We start from the raw sequence: 17,869 nt of genomic DNA, 5'->3' as shown, positions 1-17,869 counted from the left end.
GTTTTTCACGTGTCCATGCTTCGACATTACGTTGCTGATCCATCTCATGTGATACCTCCACAACCCTTGGAGATTAATCCAGATTTGACTTATGATGAGGAACCAATGACGATACTAGATTGGAAGGAAAAGGTTCTAAGGAACAAGACGGTGAACTTAGTGAAAGTTTTGTGGAGGAATCAATCCGTCGAAGAAGCTACGTGGGAGACAGAAGATAGGATGAGGGATCTGTACCCTAGGTTGTTCTTTGGTCACTAGGGGTTGTTATGTGGTTGTTTTGAATTTCGGGACGAAATTCTTGTAAGGTGGGTAGGTTGTAACAGCCCGTCCCGAAAATATCAAAAACGTACGCGTGAAAAGACAGTTTTGCCCCTACTTTGTTTTCTTTACGTTTGTTGGTTGTTTTTGTGTGGTGTTGGCATGTTTTGGGCCACACACACACTCCCCACACACCACAGCCCTTCTGTCCCTTTCCCTGTCTCTGTCCCAAGTCCTTTTCCTTCCCTTTTTCTTCGAAAACGTACGGACACACACACAAGCACACTAAACCTCCACAGATCGAAGGAACTGAGTACATATTCGAGCTCGTGAGACTCGTACGAGTCCAACCATACCATTTCCAGGTAAGAACTCCAACGTTTTCACGTCGATTTCACAATGTCCGATTTGGAGTACTATTCATGCACACGCGATTTCTCACGTTTTAGGAAAAATGAAGCTTGTAGATAGCTTGGTGAGGTCCCAAGGAGGCTCGGAGTAGTTCGTTTGAAGGAATTGGACGTCGGGATCGTTGGTTTTGAAGTTGGCCAGAGTTGGTTCGATTTTGCAGGTGAGATTTCGTGGTTTTTAGCCCTTAAAAGTTGTTCGGTTGTGTTCTTCTAGTTCTAGCTTCAATTTGGTACCTAAATCGTGGAATTTGGTTGAGAAACGATGGAGATATCGAAGTTTAAAGTTTTCACGATTTTTCGGCGCCGGCGACGTCGCCGGAGTCTCGCCGGGGAAGAAGACGGAATATTCCGTCAAGTCTGACGGAATATTCCTGATGCCGTTGACGGAATCTGTCAAAACTGACAGAATATTCCTAACGGCGTCAGTTGACGCCGTCAGCGTGCCAGGCACGTGTGGCCGTGCCTTGGCCGGGGCGTGGGGGCGCGTGCGGCGGTGAAAAATTTTTCTAAAAATTTGTGGATGTTCGTGAGGTTGAGTAGATCACGTTGGTGTATTCATACACCCCATTTGAGCAATGTATGAGAAGTTATTTCGAAAGTTTGGTTATGTGTTTTAAAATTAACGTTTTTATAGTTGTTTCGCATATGGGTGAGACATATCCCGAGGAGGAGCGTGGTCACTCGAGGCAGGGGGGCTACGACCCTTCCACCTATCAGTGAGTAGGCTTTTGGTTTTCCGTATATACCTATATACTTATATTTTCCCAGAAATTGAATTAAATGTTTATTAGTTATATGCCATGCATTATATTATCGTCATTTATGCATTATTGGTTGCATTATTGGGCGTATATATTTATATACACATGCATATTTAGTGCTGTGGACGCACAGGTAAGTGCCAGGTAAGCGTTATTCATGTTTACTTTTAAATGGTGATTCGAGATACTTAGAGAGCTCATAACCTGCACCCCCGGTGTTAGTGCTCCCGCCCAGAGTAGGGCACAGTCCTTCACGTGTTGTTCACCTCCCACACCACACGCTCAGCTTGGATCCAAGTTAGGTGCACACTCTTGTCGTACAGACCACTTTAGGTGGTTCCGACTCGTAGGTGACCCGCGATTATTCGCCCAGCCTTCACGTGATCGTAGCACTAGAGCGTTTATATGTATTACACCAGGCCTCTCGTACAGAGCACTTTAGGTGGTTCCGACTCGTGGGCAGGTTCAGTTATAGTGATTGAGATCTGAGCTCTAGAAGCAGCCGTACAGGTCACGTTAGATGACTCCAGCTGCCAGATTATATGTTATTGATGTGATTTATACCTGAGCACATGCATTTCATTTTGAGGTTCCGACATGGCGTATTCTTGAGCATGATTAGCATATCTATATATACGTACATATGTTTATTTTCTGGGAAGTATACAGGTTTTACGGCGAGGGGTTAGAATCTTGTTTTTGAAATGGTTTTCGAAAAGCTTTGTTTTTGCCCACTCACGCTTTTGTTTTGCGCCCCTCCAGGTTCTAGCTACCTAGCAGGTTCGATGGTTTCCCAGAGGGCTTTCCCAGCATTTCTGACAGACGATCACCAGCGTAGGGCCACCTTCGGGTGTACTGTTGTAGCGTCATTTTAGTTTGGACTGCTTTAGGCTTTCTGCTCTGAACTTGTGTCTCACTTGCTAGCACTTATTACTTCTACCTTATGTATGCTAGTTTTATTTATTCATACCTTTACGTTACTACTTTATTAGCTTCCGCACTGTGCACATGGCTGCGTCACTTCCACGTGACGGCCAGCACGCCCTGGCCTCAGTTGGGGTGTGTCATAAAATTTTACATAAGGCTTCAGATTGCCACACAGTAATCAATTGCAATTTGATTCTAATAATTTGACATTTTCATTAGAGTAGAAGTTCTAGGGGTTTAGGCATGATCTCTTAAAGTAAAAAAAAAAAAAAAAAAACACTATTAGTTAAATCCAAATCTATTAAGCTTGTATTTGAAAACATCGCTAAAGATAAAGAATTTTAATAAATTTAAAAGAAAATTGATAGTGTTTTTAACTTTTTTAGGCTCTAAAAATCAGACATTTAATTCAATCTATACTTAGCTGAAAATACACTGTGTTACTGTTCATAAGAACAATGTACTTTCGAAAATGCCCCTGTCTTAATTGTGTAATTTCAATTACTCCAATGCAAATCTAATTGGATCTGGACCGTCCATTTATTTGGGGCATTGTGATAAGAAACCCCCACCCCATGCACGAACCCAAATACACCAAAAACCATCATCCAGTCTCATCCGTTCTCAATTGGATTTCCCGGTGTAAACCCAGAAACTAAGGGTAAGAAAATTCAATTTTTTTTTCGGTTTTTTATTTACTTTCAGTGTTAATTTTTTAGCAGATTATTATTTTTGATAAACCCACTTAGAATCTGATCTGAGGTTTCCTTGGATTCTAAAGTAAAAACCTTGAAACTTAAAGGTAGGAAGATTTCAAATTTTTTTTATTTATTTTATTTATTTACAGTGTTAATGTCTGATTAATACTATTTTTCATAAACCCACTTAGAATCTGATATGGGTTTTTCTTAACTTCATCTTGGGGTTTTTTAATTTTGAGTTTTATAATTTTCTGGTGCACCTGTGATTAAATATTCAGATTAATTTAACGTAATGGGTTTTTTTTTAATTGCTGTAGTTTATACAAAGAGCAACTTACAAAGAGGTGAAGAAAAAAAAGTATGTCAAACCATTGCTCATCACTTCAAGTACCTTTTGACCTTTTGCATGTCAAGATATGCTTCAATTTTGTTACGTATTATTCGGATTTTAGTAAATTTTTCATGATTTCGTAGAATTACGTTTAAAGTTCTGAGTTTTGTAGAATTCTTCATTAAATTGGTGGGTTTTTTTTATTTTTTATTTTTATTTTTTATGTCATTTTATTTCCTGGATGCTTCTATATTTTAAGTATATTTGTCATGTGTTTGCCTCTTTTCATCGTGTTGCAAATGTAGTATTCTCTCCACTGAGTTTCTACATGAATGAGAACATGTGTTTTTCTCGCTAATTTGATTAGATTATAAACTGCTGCAATGATGGTCGTAGCATACACTCTCATAGAACAGTTAATAGTTGAAGTAACAGTAGCTTCACCGTGACAGTTAAGGGTGATAGAGATTTATAGAATTCAGTAGGGTTTGCAACGTGCTGAATTACCTCGAGTAAAATCATTAATTTAAAACCAAATTAGAATAAACTAGAGCAGTTTGTAAACACTGAAGTGAGAGAATCATACAGGTAGTTTGTAAATTCTTAAAACCATACCTCCAAACTGAACACAGCACCAAAATTCTTCTGCTCCTCAACTGGCTCTTCTTTTCTTCTTCTTCTTCCCTTATCGACATCCTCAACTGAATGCTTCCTTCTTTTTCTTTGTTGGTTAGGGTTGCAATAATCTTCCCATACATAGTGTTGCCATACCCCAATGAGCTTGCCAAAGATACTAACTGGTTACTGATTGTAGGTTAAAGTACAAATGTTACTGGCGGGTCAAGTTCCATAAGGAGGTGGAAGCAGAAGAAGAATTAGCGTCACACTTCAGTTTTTCAACAAAAAGGAGTTAATCATTATAAATTATGCATACAAGCTTCTCTGTTTTTTATATCTGAAATTTGAGTTCTTTGACCAAAACTATGAATAGTGATTGGTAAATATTTCGCATTTTTTTTTCTATGGTCCATTTGTGTTCTTTTGGGGTTGTATTTTGCTAGAACATTATTAAATAATTAAATTACATAAATGGACACAATAGATTATTAATAGTATCCCCAATTTTTCTCTAAACTCGAAGCTAAAAATTGAAGAAATACAGCAGACTTTGAGTCATGTAATTCAAATTGCAAACAAAGGGTTAAAGAAGATAATTCCAGTATACAAACTTTCACTAAAGGGTACCAAAATTTTCATCTTGAAACATCACAATCCCAAAATGAAACCCTAAAAGTTGGCATGCACAATGAAGATGTAAGTACATATACGACATCGATATATATATATATATATATATATATATTTGTCATTGTCAAGAGCATCAAGAATAATTGGTTCCCACTAAGTATATGCTAAAGTTATATATTGATATAGACTGATGTTCATGATATGAGGAATACATGCATGTACAATTTCTATTGGCATGAAGTTTTGAAGATCACAAATTGCGTGAAAATTGAAATTGAAACTACATTGTAGAATGTTAAATATTTACTCCAAATTTGAAGACTGAAAATAAAATAACTTAAAAGCTAAATTGAGTAAAATTAAATTTTTAGCCTCAAATATCCTTAGGCGAACACAAAAGTTTGACCCCAACATCCAATTTTTTTAATTCAATTTTGATAAATGATTGAGAGTTTTTCAATGATTGTATTATTGTGTTTGATTAATGATTAAGAAGTTGGATATATTTTCTTACTTAAGTTTTTCTTAGGTGTACACTAAATTGGATGTTGGTTTGATTATTTCCGAGCTTTCACGACTTTCAATTACCCAATAAAGTACGAAAACCTTAACTTTAATTTTGCGCATGTTTTGGTGCCTGCAAATGAAATCTGGCATAGTGAAATCTTGCATAGTGAAATTATGAAAACTTGCCCTTCATCTCTAGATTTTCATTCAATTCAATTCATAATGAAATTTAGGGTGATTCAATTCACGAGTGATCAAATTTTTTTTCTACATTGTATAGTTGTAAACATAAAACACTTCATGAGATAGAGCCATAGTTTTTGAAAAACAATCCTTTAGGATGGCATACCAACATCCCCAATTTTTGTAGTATAATATGCATACCAACATCTCTTTTGCCACTTAGTACTACAGTTTACTGTTATTCCTCTTCATTTGTAAGTGAAAGGTCTTAGGTTTGATTCTCGCCAAAGGTGAATTTGAACCACATAATGCTAGCCCATTGTGAGGCTAAGCCTACACTCTCCCCCTTAGTATAGATAATAGCGTTTGTTAAAAAAATATAGCATATATATTTTTCGAGACCTTTTACATTTTCAACAGTGTTTCAAACCTAGCAGCAAAGCGCGGGTACACTTGCTGGTCTATACTAAAACCCAAAACACCACTCTAAAACACTGTTCATAAGCAAGTGTGCTTCCTGTTTTACCCCTGCTAAGTTTGCATTATTACATTTTTACACTGACAAAAATACCCCGCACTCATCTCTTTCCTCCTGATTTCTTTCCAATTAAAAATCTTGTGTGATTTCTCCTCACCAAGCAACGACTTTGCTCCAGATATTTCAAATTGAAATTTCTCTCCTTTCTTTGCATGTTGAATTTCACATCAACAACATCTCCCTATAACCTCGGAGCTTTGTTCGAATTCAAGTTTTCTGACAGTAATTGGACGATTCCTCCAATGCCCGCCATCAAGGTTTGTCTGAAACGATTCCTACCTTATTGACCTATTGCATGTCAAAATTTGCTTCAAATTTGTGATTTAATATAAAGGAAAACTAATGAAAAGAGCTTGAAAATTTTGAGTTTTAACGATAAGGACAAAATAAAGAGTAAAGTGAATAGTACCAGGATTGATTTTTTAGTGTAAAAATATGATTTTTTTTGTTAAAGTGATCAATACAGAGAACTTTTCGTTAAAGTTCCCTTTATATAATTGGGCTTTAGAAAAAAATTTCATGATTTTGTCTAATCCAATTTGAGGATTAGAAATTTTGCCTGGGGAATGCAATTTCATATGCTCCAAACAAATAAATTCTTTTTAATCTGAATTTAGAAAATTATATTTGAATTTGTTTTACATCTGATTCAGTTGGATTTAGGTTTGTGTTTGTGTTTCCTGGCCTGAGTTGTATATAAAGAAAAAAGAGTGATTTTTTTGTTTCCTAAAGAGTTCGTCATGATCATAGACACAAGTCTAATATTATCTAGTAAGATGCTGAGTCCTCTTGCATTCATATAATTACATTTGTGAGCTGCTTTTCTGGGTTTTTGTTGATTTGTTTACTTATCTGGTATATACAAGAAGAGTGACATAGCCACAAACATTATCAATTTATACATGAAAAATGTAGTAGTTGGGCCAATCTAACCATTTATTTTGAGCACATTACATTAGCAAATAATAAAACATATGATAGCGGGGTTTTTTCAAGTCAATTTTTGTTGGCATTTTGTTGTTCATGTAAGTGTTGGTTTGATAAATGCGAGTGTTTTTGCCATTTTATGACAAAGAAGAAAAAGAATAGTATGTATCCTATAACATTATGAGTCTAAGAACTTATGTGACATTTTTTGCTAAAAAGATTGTGTGACTTTTTGATATATCCGTGATTATGAAACAAGGAAGAATAGGAAGAAAGTGTAATATATGATCTCTAACTATTCGACTTTGTTCCAAGCAATATTGTTTGGTGAAATAGTTGTGTTAGGATATTGGAGAAAATTAAAAATATTTAAAATTCATTTTGAGGAGGTTCTCATTCTACGAGAAATGTTTAGTTATGACAGAAATACGGATGGTACACTACGTGTTTTTATGCAAGTGGTGGAAAATTTTAATTTTTAAGTTATTAACTTTTTAACACACATATCCCACAATTTATATAAAAATACGTGATGTACCACCTCGTGTGACGATCACACTGAAAAATCTCTTCTCATTCTACAGGTGAAATCCGGATATATATTCGATTATTGGTGCTTGTCTCCTAAAATTTCTAATTTCTAATGATTTATAAGTCTTTTAAAAGCTGAAGAGAGAGAAAACGGGCAGATCTCTTTCTGATCTGATGCAGTATGTGTGCGGAGTGAAGAAATTGGTAAGGCGATGAGAGTGTGCAGCGGGTGGCGCCGTTTCTGCATCTTTCTACCTCTTATTTTCATTCTTCCTCACTTCTTCTCCGGTGAGTGAGTCACTCCCTCATTTTATTCTTTTTATTAAAAAAATAATTTTCTTTTGTATTACAAATTCGTAATTTACATCTGGGTTGGTTCATCTCTTAGTTAAGGAATTGCATCATAACTCAGCTGTGGAAGATTTGCCCAGGAAGAAAGAAAGCAACAAATCCAAATCCAACCACTTGGTTCTTGGCCCTGCTGCTGGCCAAGGCTTGAGCAATCGCCTCCAATGTCATGGTACCAATCAAATTTCAACCAATTCAAATTCAATCAAATTTGGGTTTTGGTGGTAGTATTTTTTTATTTTTTTATATGACCGATATTTTATATGACGGGGACGGGGGGAGGGGAAGTGTTTGAGGCGATACACAGTGGGTTGAAGAGGAAGACCAACAAGCGCGGCAATCCACCACTTTATTATTTGTTTGTTTCATCTATGTTCATGTTTTACTTTTTTATATGGGCAGGATCTGGCAATGGCATCAAAGCTCTCAACCACACCACCCATTCTTCCCGTGCCTCCGCTGCGGTTGATAGCATTGCTGTTGTCACTGTCTTCACCATATACAATTCTTCCACCTCCAATAGGCACGTCGAAGATCAATTCTCAAACTCGGTTACAGTTGGGAATGCTTCTTATACTAAATTCGAGAGATCCATGGCCGTCTTGAATGTCTTTATTAACTTCATTCAGGTAATCTTCTGATATATTGTACAGTAGAATTGTGTTCAACTTCCTCACTTTCGTTCGAGACATAATGATTTACTCTATCATATGATTGATACATTGCAGCTGGCTATGCCCCGGAGCGGTGTAGTCATTCTAACAGACCCGGCAGCTGATCTTTCAATACGCAGAAACAAGGTCACTGTATATCCAATTCAAGGTGAATATTCACGAGACAAGTTGATGCTTCAGAGAATCAGGTCTTACATTGTAAGAGCACATTGTATTAATGATAACAAATAGAAATATCCTTTGTTTATCAGTAGCTATGCTTCTCACCAGTATCACCTAGTTTATTTCATTTTTTTTTTTTTTTTTTATGTTTGTACTCATCAATCCCTGAAATTGCTATAGGTTTCCCTTTTGACTGATTTCCGCTTATTCAAAATACACATATATAGTGTTTCCCAATTTCCTGCACGTATGGAAAACAAAATGTTAGCTTAAGACTTCTCCTTTTTAAGTTAGCGGTGCTCCTAAAGTATAATTAATTGTTCCCAAATATAAGTGTATTTAGTATCATTGGAAACCAATAGAGAAATACTTACTAGCAATGTTCTAATCTAATGTTGCATTGAATTTCTGTCATTCAGGCCTTCCTAGAATCTAGGATGGAGGAGCTTCCTCAGAATCAGAAGCATACTCATTACATCTTCACCGACTCAGATATCACTGTTGTTGATGATCTAGGACACATATTTAGTGAATATCCGAATTTTCATCTGGCACTTACGTTTCGCAATAACAAAGCACAACCTCTGAATTCAGGATTTATAGCAGTGAGGGGCACCGCTGAGGGAATTTTAAGGTGCGTTATCACTTTATCTGTTTACTCAAAGTTAAGTATGTTATTTAATCCTAATAGTTATGATCTGTTTTGTGGTTATTGTTGACCAGAAAACAGAGATGTAATGTTACCCATTTTTACATTTCACATACTGCAATGATGCAGGGCAAAGATTTTTCTACAAAAAGTACTAAAAGTTTATCAAACAAGGTACATGAGGGCTTCTAGAATGCTTGGGGATCAATTAGCTCTTGCCTGGGTAGTGACGTCGCACCCATCTTTCGATGCAAAGAAATTTACAAAAGCCAAAGCTTTCGTAGATGATATTCGCGGTGCTTCCGTGTTGTTTTTACCCTGTGCTGTGTACAACTGGACACCACCAGAAGGCGCTGGCCAATTTCATGGCATGCCCTTGGATGTAAAGGTATATTGCTGATGTGGAAAACACAAAACCTGTTAACAAGGTTGTTGATTTTATATGAGTTTTTTTGTTTTGTTTTCGCTGCTAAATTGAAACAAATATGGTGCTGAATTGTGGATTATGTGATATATTCTGGATATAGGTTGTTCATTTCAAAGGATCAAGGAAACGCCTGATGCTCGAGTCTTGGAACTTCTACAGTTCCGTTTCCAACATTCCAGATATGTTGTGCCTGATATTAAAGAGTGGGAGAACAAAGTACGACTTTTGAATAACTCAAGCTGGTTTAGCTTAGCATATGAATTCGTATTACAAATTTGATTAGGGAGCTGCTGATTTCATGGCATTGAAAACTTACCCTGGATGGTTATCTCTGTAATGCTGTTTTCTTTGAATTTGTTACTTCTTTACGGTGTTTAGGGTAATTTGATGTCGGAACTCTGTTAGTTTCCTTGTTCCACACTGGCCAAACCTAACCGTGATACGTTATGATTACTTTTCGAAGTGATTTATTTTAAGCTCGGCATGCCACATGGTGTTCTAACACAATAACAGCCCTTTTTCAGAGCTCTTAGTCTCAACTCTCAAAGTTATGAATAGAGACTCAAACTAAGCGGTAGCATCTACGTTTTAACCCATCTGAAAACAATGTTGTAAACAAACCAACTAATGAAACTTGAAACAAAAAAATTGATCATTCCTTCATCACGAAAAATCTACGTTAAAAACGAGTGTCCAGCAGCTTGTGTGTGAAGTAAATTCTCTACAAATCATACTTGATTCTGTTTTACTCAACAAAGGTTTTGTTACTTACCGTTGTAATACTTCAACAAAATGTTATAATGAACTACATATTTCGCCACAGCTAGAGACGAATGCCGAACACCATACTTAGGTTTCTCCAAACTATTACCGGGTAGCATCCGTTCTACTCCACGATATGATTCTCGTACTCGAATCTGTCCTTGCAACATACTGGAATCAATGTGAGAGAAAGCTGGGAATAAATCACCGGTTGCACCAAGAGTTTGCCCTAGTGTAGGATTTATGAAACTTTATGCATAGAACATATCAACAACGAACTTATTTTTCTCTAAACTATAACTACGGTTTGTCAATTACAGGACCATTTCGACAAAAAAACCATTAGAAAATAAAGAGAGCAAGAAAAGTGACTTATGGTGTTAGTATCAAGAACTCTATAGTTCAAGCATTTATCCTACTTTGTGCTCCTTTAATTCACTATTTTTGCAGTGTCTTGGAACACAGTTTTAATGTCGGGTCTTTCGGATGCTGGATGGATACATCTTAGAGCGACCTGTAGCATACCGTCAAGAACTCTTGGGGGGTTGTTTACGCTTGGCCTTTCCAGAATCAATCTGTCAAGGCATTCAAAACAACGGTTTTCTTCCGCCAATTGTCTCACCAAGGCTGTCTTATTAACCACACCCGGTATCCCAGAGACAATCTCCCCGGAACTCTTTCCAGTCGGGAGCTTCAACAATATCACCCCAAATGCATAGACACCTGCATTCAAAGCTTGCTCAGTAGTCTTAGACGGAGTCAAAATTCGGTGGACACTACAATCTGGAAGAAGTGCATTCAGAGTAGGAGTTTCAAATAAAATATTGGTGGATTTGAGGTTGCCATGGAGAATTGCCTTCTCATTATGCAGGAAGTTGGGACATCGGGCAACGTCTACAGAGATCCTAAGTCGTTCCTCAAGTGACAGGGGAGAGAGTTTTCTTGGCCCTGCCTCTGTAGAGTCAGAAAGATTCAGCAACCTCATGTCAGATGCAGGGATGACGAGAGAGAAATTCGAAAACCTATAATAAATATTGTTTGAAGACTTTAAGACATTTGAAAACAACTCTAAAGAATCCACACAATGCCTTCATTTAAGGAAACTAACCTAGCAGTCTATAAACCAAAGTAATATATCACAAGGTAAAACTCACCGATGTCAGCCAAATAAAAACTAGGTACGCTAAGATCTACGTTATTTTCTTCATGGACAATTTTCAGTGTTTTATCACGGAAATGGAATGCCAACGATTGTGCATTGACGTAAATTGATATAATCAGTTTCTCATGTTCTTTAGGGCCCCAGTTGCAGGAGTTTTGAGACTCCTATTGTCCCACATCGGGAAAAAACAATTTGTCAAAGGCCTTTATATAGGTCTAGCCTTTTAACTAGCACTTAGGATTTAGACCATTTGGAATGGAGATTGAGGTTTGGGCCGCTAATTGTGTGGATTAGGCTTGATGATTAATCAAGACAGGGGCCTAAGAATTATAACTAATCTGATCAATTAGTTTTAATTTCAAATTAAGTTTTTAATTAAAATTAATTACAAACGTTTTGATTAATAGACACAACTCTTTGGAAAGAGTTGTATAGCTTCAGATACATTCAAAAGGTATTTGAAGAGGTATGAAAGAGCCTATATAATTTGAGTCCTCAGTTCCATTAAAAATCATCTTTTATTCCTTCTTTTTCTTTCATACAAATTCCCAGAGAGTAAACACACAAAACAATTCGCTAGAATTCTATAATCCAGTGCGGGTTGTAGAATTAGGTAGTTGTATCCTGGTCAAGCAAACGTTGTAGAACCATAAGCACAAGAGTGGGACAGAAATGCTGTTCGAAGGATATAGCGTTTGCGATAGCCTCTACCTTTGATTCATTCAAGTTAGTATCATTTTAATTCATATATTTATTGTTTAATTTCATTCTGTATTGCAAGTATATTTGAATAATAAAATATAAGTATTTTGAGTTCTGTATTTCTATTATTTTTGTTTCTAAATTGTTCTCCAACACCAGTAATAACCCAGCATAGTTTCTTCACTTGACTTGCAAATTCTTTCCTTCCTTTGGCTATTCCCTCCCGTAGCCATTTGACAGCCAATACTTGACCGGAGTCGCTTTGTACATTGTTCCATGACAACTCCTTCCAATAGCTTATGCTGGAGCAGAGGAAAGTTCTTCTGTGAACGCCAACGAGCCATAAAACAGATGCAAATCACCAGCCAATATATCTGGAGAATAAACTGTGAGCATAGCAGAACTCTCAAGTGGCTGTTGCGTTTTAGAGGGCGATGGATTTAATGATGATAAGAGAGACATAGGAGAAGATGTCCCTCACCCTTTTCTTTTGATTCGGGATGACCCAAATTCTTAGGATTCTTTACAACTGATGAAGTATCACGGGCATCATAAGCAGATCCTATGCCGGTTGATGGTGAAAGCTTTGGAAGGAAATCACAAGAAGATTTTGAGCAGTCTACATTTTTGTCCGATGCTGATTGATGAGAAAGGGCAGAACCTCCTAGCACGACATCTTTCTTTCCAGAACTTGCTTTCGAGCTGCCCTTTCTACATCTGTGCCAGTGGGAATTGTAATAGATCATCAGGCATGAAAGAGCTAAAAAAGCAGCTCCATCAACACCAAACCTACAATGAGGGAGATCCTAATAGCTGCTTTCATAAGAGGCCTGTGTACACTAAAAGTCATGTTTGGGACACCCTCCGGTGATGATGGGGAAAGAGGAAAAATCAGCAACGAGTTCCCTGGATAAAATGCGGAATCAGGGAACTGCCGCAAGTTTTCAGGTATGACGCTCGAAAGATGATTGAAAGAAACATTGAACCCTTTCATGACAGCTGGAAGTTCCTCAGGAATGCTGCCTTCAAAGTCGTTATTAGATAGATTGAGAGAGAACAAGTTAAGGAGCTTACTGATCTCTGGGTAAATGACCAGCCAATGAGTGTTAAACACACACTCGTTTGTTTTTATTAATGTCAAAAACAGTCCAAAAGCACTTTAAATAGAAAAAAATGTGTACTTTTGACAACCAATAAGCTTTTGATTTTTTGAGTACTCATTCTTATGGTCCAAGCAGCGCATTATATGTGTTGATTTGCCTAATTTCCAATGGGTGACAAATGCACGCTCGTTTGTTTTTATTAATGCTGAAAACAGTTCAAATGCACTCCAACTAAAAAATTTTGTACTTTTCACACCCAATAAGTTTTTGATCTTTTGCGTACTCATTCTTATGGTCCAAGTAGTGCATTATATGTGTTTATTTGGTAAGTTCCAATGGGTATCAAATGCACGGTTGTTTGTTTTATTAATGCCGAAAACAGTCCAAATGAACTCCAAATAGAAAGTTGTGCACTATTGACACCCAATAAGCTTATGATCATTTGAGTACACATTTTTATGGTCCTAGTAGCACATTATATGTGTTAGTTTGCTTAAGTTCCAGTGGGTGTGAAACGCACGCTAGTTTGTTTTTATTAATGCCGAAAATAGTCTTAATGCACTCCAAACAGAAAAACTATGTACTTTCGACGTCCAATAAGCTTTTGATCTTTTGAGTACTCATTCTTATGGTCCTAGTAGCTCATTATATTTGTTTATTTGCTTAAGTTCCAATGGCTGTCAAATGCATGCCCATTTGTTTTTATTAATGCCTAAAACATTCTAAATGCACTCATGTGCGTTTGACACCCAATAAAATTTTGATCTTTTGAGTTCTCATTCTTATGGTCCTAGTAGCGCATTATATGCGTTTGTTTGCTTAAGTTTGAATGGGAATCAAATGCACACTTGTTTGCTTTATTAATGCTGCAAATAGTCCAGATTCACTCTAAATAGAAAAACTATGTCCTTTTGGCACCCAATAAGATTTTTATCCCCTGAGTACTCATTCTTAAGTTCTTAGTAATGCATCATATGTGTTTATTTGCTTAAATTCAAATGGGTGTCAAACGCAAGCTCGTTCGTTTTTATTAATGCCGGAACCATATAAGCTTTTGATCTTTTGAGTACTCATTCTTATGGTCCAAGCAGCGCATTATATATATTTATTTTCTTAAGTTCCAATGGGTGTCAAATGTAGTGCATTATATATACGTTTGTTATTATTAATACCGAAAATAGTCCAAACACACTCCAAATAGAAAAACTATGTATTTTTGACACCCAATAAGCTTTTGATCTTTTGAGTACTCATTCTGTTGGACCCAGTAGCGCATTATATTTGTTAATTTGCTTGAGTTCCAATGGGTGTTAAACGCACGCTCGTTTGTTTTTATTAATGCCGAACATAGTCCAAATGCACTCGAAATTGAAAAACTATGTACTTTTGATAGGCAATAAGATTTTTATCTATTGAGTGCTCATTCTTATGATCCTAGTAGCGTATTGTAAGTGTTTATTTGGAGAAGTTCCAATGGGTCATGCACTCTCATTTGGTTTTATTAATGCCGAAAATAGTCCCAATGCACTCCAAATAGAAAAACTATTTACTTTTGAAACCCAATGGTCCAAGTAATGCATTATATTTATTTATTTGCTTAAGTTCCATTGGGTGTCAAATGCTCACTCGTTTGTTTATATTAATGATGTGATATAAAATAGCACACAAACTTAAACCCTTTTTATGTAGTTGTAGTATGAATAAGTAGGAATCGTTATAGGCCGGGGATTAGAAGGGATACTAATCTCTCAATTTTAAACTCTAAAACACTAAACTAGACTCAAAAACAAAAAACTAGACTCTAATGACTCAAAACAAACTAGAATGACTCAAAACAGCATAAAACAAGCAAATCAACTCAAAACAGAAACTAAGGGTGATTTTGGACGAATTTTGATTTAACTTGACTCAAAACACTAATAGAAACAAATTTAAACATGTTCTAAATAAGTAAACACAAAGTATTAAAAGGGGGATTGGTTTTGACGAATTTAAAACTTGAACAAACAAATTACAGAAACTAAATTAAGGGTACGAATTTGGAGTGAATTGATGGGTGATAGGCTAGCTAGAGGGTCCTTCTCCACACTTGACACATATGCATACAAATCGATTTCCAATTATTATTCCAATAAACCATGAATGACAATGCCCCAAATTAATTGTGAATTGCACAAATTAACTCTCAGATTTTCCTAATTTCATTGAATTAGACTTAGCGACGCAATCAAATTATTCTTATCAAGTTCCCTATATGAATAGCATGATAGAGATACATATCAAAGATCATTAAGTTCTATGAAAATCATAAGCATTGACAAGGCATTCGTAACTATGAAAAACATGATACTCCTGCCATGGATTTACTTAACACAAATGACTAGTGACTTCCACTACTTATAAATATAAGTTCATAACGATTGGGTGAAATTTCCTTATATTTTAGCATCAAATTCATGCATGCAAACTAAGTATGCATCCTTAATCAACATACAAGAATAAGTTATCAATCAAACATATAAGTAAATCACATTTATGTTTTACGAAACAATAATTGGATGAAATCAATTCATATCACATATATGTTCATGGCTTTGAATTCGCCTCTAGCCAAAATGAGTTTAGCTCCTCATGTTCACAATTAACCAAGTATAATTAAATTTAAACATTGAAAACAAAAGATTGAATACACCTAGAAACGCTCCAATAATCCAAAAAGTCTTGAATGGCAGATACGACTCCAAGCTATCCTTTCCTTCCTTGCAAAGTTTGCGGCACAAAGGTGTTTTTCTCTGAAATTGGATTATTGTGAAAGATGGATGATTGGTGCGAATTGTGGTGTGATATGGATGACAGGTTCTCCCTTTTGGTGCGGCAGAAACATAAAAATAAAGGAAGAAAGGCATGGCTTAATTAATTTTTTTGGGAAAGATTTGCACTCTAAATCCACAAGAAAAAAGGCTAATTAAAATCAGAATCCAAGAGGGAAAAGGGAAAGAAAGATGCGGCAAGATCTTGGAAGGAAAGGGGATGGAGTGTATGGCAAGGCATGGGTTTCCTAGAAGGAAAAGGTGCGGCACCCTTGTAGAATTAGGATTAAGCCTTCTAGAATCATATATTTAGGTGTCCTAATATAATTAGGGATCCCCATGGCAGCTGGAACTTAAGTAGTGTAGGATTAGGATTGGGCTAAGACAAAATAAGGTAGTTTGGCTCATGTTCCTTCTTTCTTTGTTGAACTCCATATCTTCTTTGTCTTGAATTAATTCTTCCATCTCTTTAGCATATTCTTAGCCCTTCTTGAACTTCAAATTCGTCCATCCATCTTGCTTCATGCATGTGCTATCCATTCCAAGGCCAAAACTGCTCTAAAATGCTCCAAATTGCCTTTTCTTGCCACTTTAGCCAATTGAACCAACAAACACACGAAAATAGCTTAAATCACTATAATAAATAGAAACTAACTCACTAAATGCAAGGAAATAATCTAACAAAGTCACATAAATATGCTCCTACCAAATTCCCTCACACTTAGTTTTTGCTAGTCCCCAAGCAAAACAAAACAAACAAAACAAACAAAACACAATCTAGACCTTCCAACATTTGCCTTAGGGATTTTCAATGCAACATGACATAATAAAAATCACTACTCCCACAGATTTTTTGCTCTCTTTACTCTCGAGCATACACTTTAACCGGAGTCACAACTTACTAGCTTGCATTTAATCAATTAAAACAACATTTTGAAAGTAGTAACATGCCTATGAGAATTCCCTTAATTCCTCACCGGATATACTCTCTATTTTGACACAGATTTTCTAACTACACTCCCTACACTAGGTATATGTGAGAAGATTGATGTAAACATGTAGACTAGCACTCACATATATTATAAGAAAGAAAGCATTTTCTGGAATTATTAATATGAACATGTATATGATCTTGAAGGAATGCCACTACTTAGAAGCGAGAACCAGGGATTCCATATGCTCATACCAATTTCAAACTCCACATATTGAAACACATAACAATCAAGATAGAAGTCTAAGGGTCGTAACAGGGCTAAGGTATTGGCTAACAAAGAAAGGTAAAGGATAAGCATGGGTTCTTAAAGTAATAGTAAGCAAAGGAATGAAATAAACACTTAGAAATCACTTTTGAATGCAGAAATCAACTTTAAACACCCATGGGAGATTCACACAACACTTAGGGCCAGATTCAAACTTTTGGACCCTTTCTTCAACAACCAATACTTGTGAGTTCATTCTCACTTATTTCTCAACTCTTTTTCTTTCTTTTTCACGTTTTTTTTTTCATAGATTTCCAACAAAAAACCTTCCCCCACACTTGTTTTTCTACATCATGTTGATCAAAAGGAATTCCCTCTAAGTCATGCTTCACTATCCTTTAAGAGCAAGGGTATGGATAGTTCTATTCTAGGCTAGGTAAGGATAATGTGGCTAACAAAGAAAATAGGCTAAATAAGTCTCAAAGGGGGTCAAACCTACAATACATATGCAAAGGGTAAGGCTTTTTGGCTCTGGTTATGCACTCAATT

At 36.2% G+C, this 17,869-nt stretch overlaps 1 protein-coding gene, 1 long non-coding RNA gene and 1 pseudogene across 3 annotated transcripts; 2 read left to right on the top strand and 1 right to left on the bottom strand.

Moving 5' to 3' along the window:
- Nucleotides 1-2,425: 2,425 nt before the first annotated feature.
- On the top strand, nucleotides 2,426-4,522 carry LOC125480073. The gene is made up of 2 exons (XR_007260481.1): nucleotides 2,426-3,017; nucleotides 4,203-4,522. It is a non-coding gene; the product is annotated as an uncharacterized LOC125480073 (long non-coding RNA).
- Nucleotides 4,523-7,448: 2,926 nt separating this feature from the next.
- Nucleotides 7,449-9,991, top strand: LOC103942225. Of its 2 annotated transcripts, none has more exons than XM_009352425.3 (7): nucleotides 7,449-7,610; nucleotides 7,711-7,842; nucleotides 8,073-8,299; nucleotides 8,399-8,542; nucleotides 8,926-9,140; nucleotides 9,285-9,543; nucleotides 9,683-9,991. In XM_009352425.3, the coding sequence occupies exons 1-7, from the start codon at nucleotides 7,535-7,537 to the stop codon at nucleotides 9,809-9,811; spliced, it is 1,182 nt and encodes a 393-aa protein (XP_009350700.1). In that variant the 5' UTR covers nucleotides 7,449-7,534; the 3' UTR covers nucleotides 9,812-9,991. The 2 variants fall into 2 exon arrangements, with proteins under 2 accessions (XP_009350700.1, XP_009350701.1); XM_009352426.3 differs by having other exon boundaries at nucleotides 9,285-9,583; nucleotides 9,683-9,823.
- Nucleotides 9,992-10,774: 783 nt separating this feature from the next.
- On the bottom strand, nucleotides 10,775-13,311 carry LOC108866840 (annotated as a pseudogene).
- Nucleotides 13,312-17,869: the final 4,558 nt, after the last annotated feature.

Source organism: the organism of the source record quoted next, unplaced genomic scaffold (assembly GCF_019419815.1).
Source record: "Pyrus x bretschneideri cultivar Hongxiangsu unplaced genomic scaffold, Pyrus_bretschneideri_v1 Contig31, whole genome shotgun sequence".
NCBI lineage: Eukaryota > Viridiplantae > Streptophyta > Magnoliopsida > Rosales > Rosaceae > Pyrus > Pyrus x bretschneideri.
The sequence above is the reverse complement of the archived record's forward strand: the minus strand, read 5'-3'. Positions and strand labels throughout refer to the sequence as shown.